General features: G+C 41.0%; 1 protein-coding gene across 4 annotated transcripts in view; it reads left to right on the forward strand.

Annotated features, from left to right (window-relative positions):
• The window catches only part of LOC126100828 (uncharacterized), a 100,332-nt gene that overhangs the window by 13,718 nt on the left and 71,759 nt on the right, over window positions 1-14,855 (forward strand). Inside the window, exon 3 of one of the 4 annotated variants that reach the window (XM_049911481.1) lies at window positions 301-753. The exons of 1 other annotated variant lie outside the window; for it this stretch is intronic. In XM_049911481.1, coding sequence (XP_049767438.1) covers window positions 301-629 — 329 coding nt within the window. In that variant the 3' untranslated portion in view covers window positions 630-753. Of the gene's footprint in view, window positions 1-300; window positions 754-13,789; window positions 13,905-14,855 lie in introns of those variants that run through there. 2 more of the 4 variants (XM_049911479.1, XM_049911482.1) reach the window with 2 other exon arrangements.

Consider the following 14,855-nt stretch of genomic DNA (forward strand, 5'->3'; position numbering starts at 1 on the left):
AGGGAAATAAAAAATGGATTAACATAACGCAGAGATATGCTGTAAATACTACTTACAGTAAATCGTCATTTCGTTTTAATATGAGTGCAATACCAGTTAGAAGTCATGTAATTTAACGTTTCCAATTCATTTAATTTCCTTTGCATACGAAACAGAGTAAAATTATTTATTGAATAATTTCTAATACTAGATTATTATTTCGCATTATACTAAAGACATGTAACTAATGTATGCATATTTATGCCTCCCATACTGTTGTCTCATTAGCCTGTTGGTAATAGTGTGTCTTTTTACTTGCAGGGGCAGCCTACAACCCATACTATTCTGACGTGACTGGCCGCTACTCCGCCCTGGGCTACACAGGGGCCTACCCCTATTCGTCAGCCTACAACCCCTTGACTGATGTATACCCCTACACAGCTAAAACGTACCCCTACACAGCCAAAACATACCCTTACACAGCTGGAACATATCCCTACGCTGCTGGTACCTACCCCTACACTGCAGCTGCCCACCCCTACACCGCTGCTGGCGCCTACCCCTACACGGCAGGGATAAGCGGTTACCCGTATACTGCCGGGGCTTACCCACATGCTGCTGCCGCTGGAGTTCTCCCCTATACTGGATAAGGAAGATGAACTGTTCTGCAAATTCATTCTGACAATGTTCTAGTGCCTTCTGTGTTACTAATATTGTATAATACTGGCTTTAATACTTCAGTAGTCAAATAAAAATAACTGTGGAGAAATTCAATTTCAGATTTATTTATTACACACTCATCATTTCCCACTCAGGTCCTGATCCACGCTACACACAATAAGTTTCGTCTATCTTAGTTTTACACTGTTGTGGATAAGCAGCTTATACTGCGTCGGCAACAGCTTTAATATTTAGAAATAAGACACACATATATTATGGATCTTATTTTGCATAGAATGTCATGCAGCTACTCGATGGGGGTCCCCCTTCACAGCGGAGGTCGTTTATGTATTCCTTTGATACGGAGCTCGTCTCGGAGATAGCAAGTGTTTCGCCAACAAGGTAACGAAAGATGCTCCCTTATCACCAGATCTTGTGCCAGTGACCGGCAACAATACCAGATACCTCCTGAGTGTCTCATAAAGTGTGACGACGCAACACTGTTGATGTTACGTCCCTCATATTAGGACGTTTAGCTTGGCTGACCTCTTGGTAGTGTTTCAGAGAAATGAGCTATATGTCTGGGCCAGGTTAAAGTTCTCTCCTGTCTGATTATCGTACAACTGAAACATGACATAACACCACATATACAAGGCGTGTTTTTTAAGTAAGGTCCGTTTGAACATGAGTACACAGCGACAGGTTATTTCAGAAAACTAAATTTATTTTCAGAAAGTACATACTTCACTCCACTTTTCGACATAGTAGCCAGGTTTGTTGAAACACGTATCATACCTCTCAACCAATTTTAAAATACCCTCTTAATAAAAACTTGCCACCTGTTCTGATACCCAAAAGTTCACTGCCGTTTTCACGTCGTCGTCATCATTGTAATGGTTGCCACTGAGGTGTTGTTTGACGTGGAGGAACAAATGGTAATCGCTCGGTGCAGGATCAGGACTGTAGGGTAGGTGGTCTAAAACTTTCCGGCCAAAACTGTCCAATAACTATCGGGTCTGAACTGCAGTGTGAGGTCTTGCATTGTCATGGAGGAGGACAATTCCCTGTGTCAACATGCCGCGTCTTTTGTTTTGAATCGCTCTGCGTAGCTTTCTCAGGGTTTGGCAGTATGTTTCTGCATTGATAGTGGTTACTCATTGCATGAAGTCGACCAACAAAGCACCATGCCTAACCCGAAACACCGACGACATGATTTTGCACTGGGACAGAGTCTGTTTGGCCTTCATCTTTACAGGCGAGTGTGTGTGTCTCCATTCCATGCCCTGTTGCTTCGACTTTGGGCGTGATATGCGAAACCCATGTTTCGTCTCCAGTTGTGATCTGACTCAAGAAGCCGTCACTTTCTTCGTGATAATAGACAAGAACTTCATCGCACACTCAAATCTTTGGTTTTTGTGGTCCTCTGTTAGGAGTTTCGGGACCCAACGGGAGTACAGTTTCCTAAACTTTAGGAGTTCAGAAACAATCTTGTAAAGCACAGATCTCGACACGTCAGGAACTTCGTTTGAGAGACCTGTTATTGTGGAGCGCCTGTTCTCACGAATCCTTGATTCAGAGGAAGCCACCAAATCATCTGTAATCAAAGAAGGGCGACGAGAGCTGTCCTCATCATGGACGTTGTGGCGGCCATCTTTGAATTCTCGTACCCACTTACGCATTTTGGTTTCTCTCATAACAGTATCACCGTACACTTCGCATATCTGTCGCTGAATTTCTGCAGCAGACAGGTTCCTTGTGACAAAAACTACTAGTGTCTACAACACAATGGACCTTACTTAAAAAACGCGCCTTGTATATCCAAACAGTGACTTACACTCAACAGATACATTTAAAAAACAGCTCTCACATATCGCAAGAATAAAGGCCACTGTATGTGAAACAAGAAATCCCTTTCCAATTAAACAACATCTCAGCTTCTACAGGCAACAATGACCAAAAATGTTCAAATGTGTGTGAAATCTTATGGGACTCAACTGCTAAGGTCATCAATCCCTAAGCTTACACACTACTTAACCTAAATTATCCTAAGGACAAACACACACACCCATGTCCGAGGGAGGACTCGAACCTCCACCGGGAACAGCCGAACAGTCCATGACTGCAGCGCCGTAGACCGCTCTGCTAAGTCCCGCGGGGTGCACCAATGCCACGCGACTCCTTAGCCATACCCTGTTCACTGTCTCATTTCCAGTGGCAATACACTCGTTGTATCGAGGTTTTTACTTGCAGCCTGTTGGTATAGAACCTTTCATGCTAGATAACGACGTAAATATTATTACATTTAGTTGCGAAACTGTCTGTGCGGTACGAAGCTTCTGTCATGCTAACTCTTCTGTATGACTGAATTACTTATGATGTATAGCGATAATCTGGATTTAACCTTACTAAAGATTAAGCTACCGCGGTTTCTCTGAGAAACGGTGAACGGATCATCATATGAAAACTTTTAAATATTTTTAAATAAAACAACCGTTATTCAACCGTTATTCACACTGTACATCGTTATTCTTCATGTCTACATATTTGTACCGAGCGGGGTGGCGCAGTGGTTAGCACACTGGTCTCGCAATCGTGGGGACGACGGCTCAGTCCCGCGTCTGACCATACTGATTTAGGTTTTCCGTGATTTCCCTAAATCGTTTCACGCAAATGCTGGGTTGGTTCCTTTGAAAGGGCACGGCCGATTTCCTTCCCCCTCCTTCCTAATCCGAGCTTGTGCTCCGTCTCTGATGGCCTCGCTGTGACGGTACCGTCTCCTTCTCCTCCTTCTTCTTCTACATATTTGTTTCTCAACATTGTGATTCTTGCGACGAACACTTTTCTCCCTACACGAGACCAGTCTGTTGATGCCGCCACTGTAAAATATATTCTTTACGTTTTGGAAGGAGATGAAAATCGGATGGGCAACTCGGAACTGTATGGAGGACCGTCAATGACAGTGAACCCAAGCGCCGGATGGTTACATTGCTACAAACGTCGCAATGCTCTTGTGTGGTCAGGCATTGTCATGCTGAAAGGGAGGGTGTTCCAGGTGTGGACGAACTCATCGACTTCGTAACTTGATCGCAGCACGCTGTTCTCACGCTCCGAGATAGTTATGTTACACACTGCCGCGTTAAACGCTACAGTTCTGAGATCTCCAGTGACAGATGGCTGCAAATATGTAGACACGTAGATGAAACCTGGTAGTCAAGGAAGGCAGGATTCGGTTACGATTGTGGACGGGGGTGTAATCAGGTACTATTGGTTGCCTTTTAAAGTTGCACACAATTTATTTTAAACCAGCAATTCCAGACCCAACAATAAATAAAAAATACCACACGTTATTAATGAAGGACTAAACAACTGTGTAAATAATAGTGTCCTCAGTGAGTTATAATTTAGCAAATCACCATTAAATACAGATACAGCAGATAATGTTTTAAAAGCAAGCCACTGTGATCTGGGCAGAAGGCCTTACACGCCAGGAATGGCAGTAAACTAAGACTTGTTTAAAAGTTGCTACAACCTTCAAATTACAGGCATTGAAATATTAAAGGCAAGTAACCGCAAACACAGCAGAAGGCATCAGACGCCAGGAATGGCAGTAAATAAGGTTTTAAAGGCTTACTGCGTAAACACAAATAACAAATTAGAATTTTAAGGCAAGCGACCACAAACACTGCTGAAGAACTTACACGCCAGGAACGGCAAAAATATAAGAAATTTAGTAACCTGCTGTAAACCAGCAAATACAATACCAAAGGTTAATTTAAAAAAAAACAAGGAAGAGTGATGGGGAGGAGTACATGGTCAGAGGAAGGGGAGATGGTAGATATGGCAAGGGAGATGGGATGGATAGAGGCTGAGAAGGACAGACCGAGGCAGGAGGACGGCGACATGGAGAAGGGGAGGAAGAAGTGTGTTCACTGTATGTGTCGAAGGGATACGTGGGTGAAGCCGCGGGGAGAAGTCTAGTTAACTAATAAAGACCGCTAATCGTATGACATTGCAGATGAGTAGGTTGTTTGTGAGACAACATAATTGTAAAGAAATCTTTTTACTCGAAAACTAAGTTTGGAGTATGAGTTGTAAAACTTTCGCTACTTGCCAGAGGCAAATGCAAACAATGCCTTTATTTTCATTAAAACAGTAAGGACACAAGCGAAGCAAGAGATGACAGTTCTGAAAAAAAAATATAGAAAATGGATATTTATTGGTATTATCAACATACTGTTCGCAGAGCATTTTGACGTCTTTTCTTTGAAGAAAGAAATGCAGGTTCGTTCGTAAACAACATAATTATCAGGTTCATACGCCGAGGTAAAATAAACAGTATGAACAAATAACAGACGTGACGACTGCCTGGAACCTGCCAGAAGCTACAGTACTACTGACGTTAGTTACCATAAAACCAATTTATTGAGCGTGGCACATGAATACTCTTCCTTTCTCTCTTTAGGAAGAAATAACTAAGATTCATCTGAAAGCGTGTGCGTCAAGTGACTCAGTGGGGTAAACGAAAATAGCTGGCCGTAGCTCGTCTGGCACCTAACTTATCCCAGCAGCACTGGCGTAACACCAAATGCCGAAACGTATGGACGCCAGGCATCTGTTCGACGATGTACAAGGTCAAGAGTGTCTGGACCACTGTACCTTAATCGTAAGGAGTAACATTTCCAGTAAATTCACGGATTACTGTGAAAAAAAAATCCACAATATTGCTGAATATTTGCTTCACTATATAACTACAGAACATTACTAAGTACTTTAGCTCTGGTGTACTCAAATGGGAAAAAAAGGGGACACTGCGTCCGTATATTTGAAGTTACGTCGTTACTATGAAGTAGTTAATGACCTTGGTACACATTGTACATAGAAAATCAAATAACAATCAGAGGCGTAAAAGACTTAAAAACAACGCAATAGGATTATTTGATTTCAACCAGTGATACGCGAGGGTACAATTGCAGCGTGCGATTATAAAATTTGAGTTTGTCTATAATGAAAAATAAAAATCTTCTTTAAAGCTATTTTTTTCCTACCATTCAAGGTTCTATATGTGTCGAAGTGGTTGTTATGGGCCATTTTAAATTGTGACAGAACTGTAACTTGTGTTTGGTCATTTTTCTTTCGTTTTCCAACGTGTTATGACACCCTAGGCTTCAGTGTATTAAGCAGACCTAGGTAATTCACTGAGCTGCAAAGAAATTGACTTTAGCCGCATTTACAGGTCATCTCATTTCACACTGTAAACCGAAAGACGATTTGAAGATTGTTCTTAACTAACCCGTAAAAATGTAATTTCAGGGACATACCTAATATTGGTGCTAGTAACGGAAACAAATATTAGTAATTAAAGATAACATTTTTTAGATTCTGGAAGCAACGATAGTAAGTTCTTCATCCGCAGTTGGAATTAATTAACGAAACAAATTGCTTTAAATACAGAAATATTGGATATCAGTCTTTGGTATGAGCTTCAATATATAATGCACAATCATTGATGAAAATTAGTTTATACAAGGCTTTTTAATCTGGACTTTCAGGAGGAACCGTGTTAGTCAGATAATTATGAAACGGACCTATTTACAGGATTCCGCACCTGTCGATAAGATCGCTTTGTTGTCCGACTGTTACGACTGCTTTTCTCAGGAACGGAGAGACGTATCAAGTTGAAATTTTTATGTCAGACACTAAGAGCTACGGTTCCTGAGCGGTGTAAATAATTTAAGCTTCCGTGTCACATATTCTGTTATTCACAAAGTGACACAGCAAAATCTATGGGTAAACTGTTTCTGTATGTGTCGACCCTGGTGGCCAAACGGATACCCTCACTCAGCTCAGAGACCACGTGATTTATTATTTGTTTAGAGAGGTGATGTCATAGATTTCTGGAACTATTTAAACGATCGTCATTGTGCTATTGTGAACAATCCTAAGTACAGCCGATACTTTTCGAACGTCTTGCGGAGCATCATCCACGATCCGGCCCGCAGCTGGATCATTCATGGGAAATGAATTTGACACATCCACATGCAGAAGATTGAACAGATAGCGATACCTACACGACAATGCGAAAAGACATGCCATGGAGATGGACGGCGGTGTCCGTGGATAACGAGGCCGTATGTTCATGTTCCAGAAGTGCTCCCTTGCGTTTCGTTTCTTTCTTTTTCATTTTGTCACGCACTTAGTACGTAACCCTTTTTCTTTTAAAATCTTGGAGACAGAGGCACGTCATGGGAAAGACATTTTATGTTTTGTCAAAAAATAAATGAGTATTCTTCTGTGGCCAGGTAACCCTTCCATTTCCTCCTCTCTGGTGACGGACACATTGTGGCCAGGCATCGTTTATTGACCCTCACCCACTTCGCCTCTGGGACCATTCCATTTCGAAAAAAAATTTCCAGGTTTTTGATTGTTAGTGAGATTTCGTGTAACATCTGCTTATAGCGTCGTACCTTGCTCACTACCGGAACTGAGGGCTTTATCTATTTAAAACAATAATAGTACACGGTAAAATCCAAAGCATATGTAATGAGAAGTCACAAACTTACGTCTGATACTGTTGTATGTATTAGCAAATTTGTACGAGTTTCCTGTAAACGTACAAAGTAAATATAATACTAACCAATAGTGTAACGTCAATAATACTCCAAGCTCGTCGTCGAAAGAGTCTCTGGAAAGTCAGTGCCTCATTTGGTGACCAAGGTTATGAGAGAGTTCTGAAATCTTTCTGTAGTAAGATTCCTACCATTGTTTGGTGTAATAAATTTATGGTACCCTCTCAAAAAGCAGCATCGCATTAATTACTGCACGTCATTGTTTAGAAAGCAGAGTTAACATAGAGAAATACGGAGATGTATCTAACAAGGCGTCCTCAAACCTTGCTACGCACCGTTTCGGACGAAATTTACTGTACTAGTTGGCAATCTCTCGATAGTAATTCTTGTGGCATGCTTTAGGACACTAAGCTTCCGTTTCTGAAAGAAAAAGGATCAAGGTCAAAAGGTATGGCGCTGGAGTCGTTCTGACTAGATGGAACCACTAGCATACAGTAAAATTAGAAATTTCTGTTCATACGTGTGAGACCCACAGTGTAAGTGCTTCTGAGAAATCGAAGAACTGATTCTTTCGATTCATTTAACAGAAATTTGAGGAGGGAAGTTTCATCTCTCTCGCCATGTTGTTATCTGCCGTAATACAGCAGTTGAATTTCGCACACATGGCTTTGAAACAAGTCCTTTGCAGAATTTTGTGCATTGTGGCGGCAATTACAGCTGTTGCGAAATTTATATGTTGTTATTTCAAGCAAAATAAATTTCACTGAGTAAGAGGGAAAATGTGATTAGTGTGCAAACCTACAAACAGTAATCACTCGCCGGCCGCGGTGGTCTAGCGGTTCTAAGCGAGCAGTCCGGAACCGCGCGACTAAGGTCGCAGGTTCGAATCCTGCCTCGGGCATGGATGTGTGTGATGTCCTTAGGTTAGTTAGGTTTAAGTATTTCTAAGTTCTAGGGGACTGATGACCACAGATGTGGTCATCAGTCCCATAGTGCTCAGAGCCATTTGAACTTTTTTTTTTTTTGTAATCACTCGTTTTTAATCTTTAGTCTACTTAATATTTTTACATTTTGTTTTATGCTCATTAAATGCATCATAAACTTTTAGGGAAAGTGAAGTAAAAACCGCCTGAAAAACTGCCGAGAGCTGCTACGCATGCAGTGTGGCCAAGTGGTCTTTGTTGGCCTATCTATTGCGGGTCGCGAGTTCAAATGTGACCACCAGCAATTATTTGTTATTTAGCATCTATCATTCCCGAAAGTTCTTGAAATATGTTATGTATGTGTCTAAATATTCTGGATTGTTCGATGTTTGTCTAAATATCATCTTTCCCGAATATTCAGTGCATGTATAAACATAAGGATCAGTTAAATGAAGACCAGGCAAATCGGAAAAAAGTAAGTAAACTCCATATTATTTCAAAGCACTCCCCAGAATAGTTCAGACATTTATGCTACTGTGAGACCAGACAGTCAATACCTCAATGAAAAAATGTGTGCGGTAGGGTACGGAACAATGACTGTACGCAGGTGTGCATCTCTTCGTCCGATTCAAATCAACGGCCACGAATACCTTTTCCAGGGCTCCCAAAAAATGGAATGAGGAGAGTTCGGGACTGTATGGAAGATGTGTAAGGCCTTTCCAGCGAGACTTCTGCAGCGAACTCGAAAAAACATTGGCAATATGTCGGCGAGCCACAAAGAAAGACATTCGTGACCCTCGATTTGATTCGAATCAATAGGTGCGTGCCTGGATCACGGATTCGCAGGCAACAGTAAACATTTTTCTAGTTGGTCGTCTTCTCTCACAGTGGGTTGAATGTGTTAACAGTTATGATGATTACGTGTCAAAAAATGAACAGTTTATTTCCTTTTTTTCCGTGTATCTCGCTTTAATTTGGCTGCCCTTATAGCTACATTCTCCGGCCAAGACGCCTTGTCGGTACTGCACGCATTAACATATATTGTTTCAAGCAAATGTTTAGCTTATTGGCAAACGATACGTCGTGTATGCCTTGTGTAAATCCAATGCTCATAATTGTCTGTTACACGCTATTGTTCACCGACTTCTGTACTTCTTCCTTCATGTTGGGTGTAACTGTCAGATCTCCGTTTTTTAACGGGTCTCAGTCGCTCGTATCACAGTAGTTTCGAAGTTACCAAAGAGGCACACAAATGGAAGTGTTATTTTCCATTTCCAACCATTTTTATTTGATGTGAGTCTGCAAAAACACTTTGAATATTAACCTCAAAAGTTCTGAGAGATTTTTTGAAAAGTAATAGTGTATTTTCTCTGTCTTTCAATGATACTACATTATTTATTAAATAATACACTTATCATCGAACGCATATAATATTCGAATTTCTTCAGATGAATGTAGATTGATTTTAGTAATCAAGTAATGAAGTGGAGCTATTCACAGAGGTCCAGAGAGGCTGTAATTATTGTATGGTAGCGAAACTACGTAGATATTCCAATCTCGTTGACGTCTCCGGTGCTCACACTGAACAAATTATGTAATCGGGTGTTAATAATATCAATGTTACGCCTTTCTCACTCGTCTGATCCTTCCTACCCATCCCCCGTTCATAATCCATTACATATGTGAACATATCTATATGTCTTTCTAGCATTTACAGCGCCAAATTTGCGTCCGGTGGTCAAAATTAGAACTATTTTTCCTAGCGTAAATGGGTTCCTCAGTAACACATTAGAATATCTACCACGTTTTGCTGCCATACGATAATTACAATCCACACTGACCCTCTGTGAGTAGGTGCATTTCAATTGTAACGACAATGTTGCTGTGGAGTACGACAATCCCCAGAAGAGAATGCCTAATCATCTGTCACCTCTTCTTATGATACCTGGTTCTCTGATTTACTTATAATATTCTACTTTTCTTAAAAACATAGTCATCTGTCTGTTTCTCAGGTAGTGTAATATGTGGTTCCTGCCATTAAGTAGCGCGGAACGACTGGCAACGAGTAATCAGGCCTGAATGGTACATTCCGCATTCGCCCACATTATGGATTCTTTCCTCACTGATTGTAAGACCAGCTTCAGCTGTTAGATTTCCACACATTTTGACAATCTCCTGACAGTTGATTAGGGTAGCGAGTATTATACTCTAATGTTTTATGTTTTTTATGATATACTCTCTAACTTCCACAACCACAAGAATCACCTCATTTTTTGGTATATGGAACGAAAATTGAATCTAATCTGATCTAATCTACTGATGACGACATAATGGAATATTGTACAATACCTCAAAGATCATTAGACAGAAAGACTTCAAACAATTAAAAGTACTGCTCACAGTAGGGAAACAGCGGGCAGTGTTTTCCGCAAGACAGCGGAAACAACGCAGACCTTGTGCGACGTATCTGTCAATTTCTTGTCTCGAGTAAATTTTATTTATTTTTGAGTGTTAAAGCTGGGGAACAGTGTAATTTTCAGCATTGGTTTGTACTTCTAAGCGTGACAAGCAATGTAATACTAGTAATACTATTTAAGTAGTCTAATGAAGATGCAGTTGTAATAGTGAAATTCCACTCACTCAAGCCTGAATCTGTTAGCGCCATGTGCAATGGCACAAGGGTAAATGGGCGATACTAAAGTCGGGTGGTATGGGTCATGTAAGCGACCTTTTTCTTTCTTTTGCTTTTAGGGTACGACATCAAGGTTGATTAAAAAGTATAGCGATGAGGGTCGAAGGGAGGGGTCTGGGACTAAAGTGAAGCAAGTGATTTCAAATGTTTTAGAAAACAAAATCATAGAAAGTGCTCTTGATTGTCTATGTATGTATGTATTAAACTTGGGACCTAGAAAGTACGGAGAGGCTTCGTCCCGCCGTAGCCCTCAGTGGTTCACAACCCCACAACAGGCCACAGCAGTCTACCCACCCCACCGCCGCCCAACACCGAACCCAGGGTTATTGTGCAGTTCGGCTCCCAGTGGACCCCCCCCCCCCCCTCCCCCGTGAACGTCTCATACCAGACGAGTGTAACCCCAAATTTTTGCGTCGTAGAATAATTATCGTGTGCATGTACATGGAAACGGTGTTTATGCGGCAATCGCAGAGACAGTGTAACTGAGGCGAAATAAGGGAACCAAGCCCGTATTCACCGAGGTAGATGGAAAACCGCCTTAGAAACCAACCACAGGCTGGCTGGCACACCGCACCTCGACATTAATCCTGCAGGCGGATTCTTGTCGGGGACCGGCACGCCTTCCCGCTCGGGAAGCAGAGCGTTGGACCGCGCGGGCTCTCTTGATGTTAGTTTTAATGTTCCTAGAAGTACATTGAAAAAGAGATTAAAAGCATTGTAGGGACTCAGAAGACATCTGCGACATCTCGGGTGGATCTTTTCTAGCCAAAATTTGAAGAAAGTTACGAAGAAATGCTTTTAGCAGACATGAGAGATTTAGATTTCAGCTTAATGTCGTTAGATAAGATTGAGTTCAAAAAACTAGATTAAGATATGGCGGAAAATTTAACAGCCAAAAGAAACTGCCAGATCATGATTTATATCAAAACTTTATGAAGGATCACCTAGAAATTTCTAACAGAAAACCTCTGCCCACATGTTTAATTTGTTGTGTTGGTTCAATCAGCCACAAGCTGACAGGTTTTTGACGATTTTTTTAAATTATCTTGTGCATTTGATGTATGTACAGAGTAATTCGTGAAGTTCCAACGTAATGTAGGAGCGAACACTAGCAACTTGTATTAGTAAATTTTATGTATTATTATTACCATTCAGAGTCTGTCGATGTTGCATGTGATACCACGTATTTTTGGCGGGAGTTTTCGCTACTTGTCTTTGTCATGTTAATGGAGCCTGAATACACATTATTATTCTGTACATGTAAACATACCTGTTATGGCTACTGTGAGTCTGTAAACTGGTCGAGATGTATGCTAACGTTTGAAACGGAGGCTATGGTTTGAGAATGGGCAATGTAATCCGAAACTAGTTATCACAAATAAGAAATTTTGAACGCAACTGTCATAGAACCTGAAAAAACAAAACAGAGTAATTAGTTTGTGTACCACGATAACTCCTTTTTTTTATTTAAGGTTCTATGTTTTGTAGAGTGGCCGATACTACCCGGCAGTTTTTTTAACATCTCGAAATGTAAGTGTTAGAAAATCTTTTCTTGCTGTATAATGTTTTGGGCAGATATCTTATTTATACAATGTAAACCAAAACAAAGATAAATAAAGGTTTTATGCGCTTATACCTTATTTAAAAGCAACAGCTAAAGCTTTATACCATTTTTGTTTAACAGGACGAAACTAGGCGCTATTCCCCTAACTGAATTTCGCGAAACCCAATCACGTTTGCCACGTTAAGACCAATTTTTAAGTAAGTCTATTTCCGTTCCCCTTCTGATATTATTCACAGATAGTATTTAAAATAACGCGGAAAACTGGACTAAAATATTCAGGAAACATTAAATTTCCGGTACACTTTGGGGACTTGGAGAGTTTGATGTTGAAACATTTTAAAATTGTTGGCACTGTTTTTAACGATATTTCAAATTTTCAACTACGTTTAATTTATTACTTCAGCAAAAAGTCACACAAATAGTGTCATTACTACTTCAACAGGAGATGGTATGTTCAAATGAAGGAAAACTCCAGTTTTACAATACTAGGAAAGCAAATTAGCTTCTATACACAATCATACTTACATGAATACGTTACACAGTAACTCTTCAACCGAAGAGGTCCAGACAGACAAGACTATCACTTGGTAAACGAATCTGCGCTTTAACAGTTGGAGCTGAACGCTACAGTTGACTACGTAATGATAAGAAATTCGCAAATCTCTAAACACGAAAATATGATAAAGAATATTCACAATGTAAAATTAACTATCAGGTAATATCTTTTCAAAGTGGACACTAGTAATGAAACCATTTAACGCCTAGCAAGTTAGATGAAAAAATCAGGATGGATGACACAGTCCGACAGTAACAGCTGTGGTCGCAATTTGTACACTGCACATAAAATTATGGTTGTGTACAGAAGTTTGTCATTTAGTTTCCTAGTGTTCTGCTATCAACTTTTATTTATGTTTACACAGAACATCTAATGAGGACTAGGTAATAAGCCGGATTCGGTAATAACACTTCTAATACGAGTTGAAGCAAAAGCATATTATTAAAAAAAATTACAAGACCGCAGTGCCTTTTCCTGAGGCAATATGGTTAGCATGCTTACGTTGATAAGTTACATTTTAACCAGTTTTGAACGCTGAAACACTATCTTAATTCCTGCACGTTTAATTCACATGTAATTACGAAATGGTATCAACTTGAGCGAGATTTTATTATAACGAGGCGATAACGACAAAGAAAATTTGGGCCACGAAGAGACAGACTGGAAGCCCGTGCGAATGCTACAAGAGCCGCCACGAAACTGAGAAATCGGCATGCTCGCGTCTTTCGCTCCCCCCATCGAGAAGGTTATCTAGACGGACCAAGGTGCCAGTAATTAATGGCCGGTGTTAACCCGGTGTGGGGATGTGGGTGTTGGTGGGGGCAGCGTGGCCGCACGTACTCGCCTGCTCCCGCGTATAAAAGGCGCGACCCACCGGCCATCCTCACACGCAGTCTCACGACCGCACTAGCCCTCGCTCTCATCGCTGAAGTCTACACTCCTCTTCTGCGAAATGATGAAGCTGGTGAGTATTTTACTTGCGTTGCTCACACATTTCCATTCCAAACGAATATGCCTTATTAATGCCGCTGTACTTTGCGGAAGTCTGTAAATTACGTGACGGAGCCCTCTCGTCATAATGCGTCGAAACATTTTACGTGTTCCCTGGTTTATGCTCGTCAATCGGTATGTAGAGATCGGCTGCCTACGGGCGCTACACTCTAATTCGCGAACCGCGTATCACACCAGTTTTGTGATTGGATAGAGGTCTCACTAACAAGTAGTGAGAGTTACTAGAGAGAAACCATCGAACTTAAAGTAGCTTTGGGAGCATGCCATGGACGTATTACAGGTACATTACTGTTACATATATGCTACGAACTGACGAACCAACCTAATACATATACACGCGCAACGCGAAAAAAATTGTAGCGAATGCAGAACGATCTGCAGACAATCGACGTTCATGTACGGATTTATAGCTGAAGTTCGATATAGATAAATGTAATGTATTACACATATGTGGGCGCCATTATTGTATGGTTAGATGATTGCAGAAGAATCATTGGGAGCAGTCACAGGCATAAGACACCTACGGGCGTACGTCAGAGCAGTTTAAATTGTAACGACCACGTAAAACTAACCACAGGTAAAGGGAGCGCCAGAGAGTTCCATTGGAAGAACCCTCGGGAAAAGTAACCCACACACAAACAGGGTAGCTCACAAACCCCTTGTTTAACCAATACCGGAATATTGCTCATCTACGTATCAGGTAGGATTGAGAGAGGAACGGAGATGACTGAAAGAAGAGGACGCTTTTTCTTAGGGCTTTATTTAGAAAACGCGAAAGCATCAGGTGCTGCCCAGGCAGTTCCATTCCAAGACTTCACAGCTGCTGAAATTCCGAGACAGTACGTCGCTAGCAGAGTCAGCCAGTATATAGTTTCCTCCAATGTATGATTCACGAATCGACTAT

Source organism: Schistocerca cancellata, chromosome 9 (genome assembly GCF_023864275.1).
Source record: "Schistocerca cancellata isolate TAMUIC-IGC-003103 chromosome 9, iqSchCanc2.1, whole genome shotgun sequence".
NCBI lineage: Eukaryota > Metazoa > Arthropoda > Insecta > Orthoptera > Acrididae > Schistocerca > Schistocerca cancellata.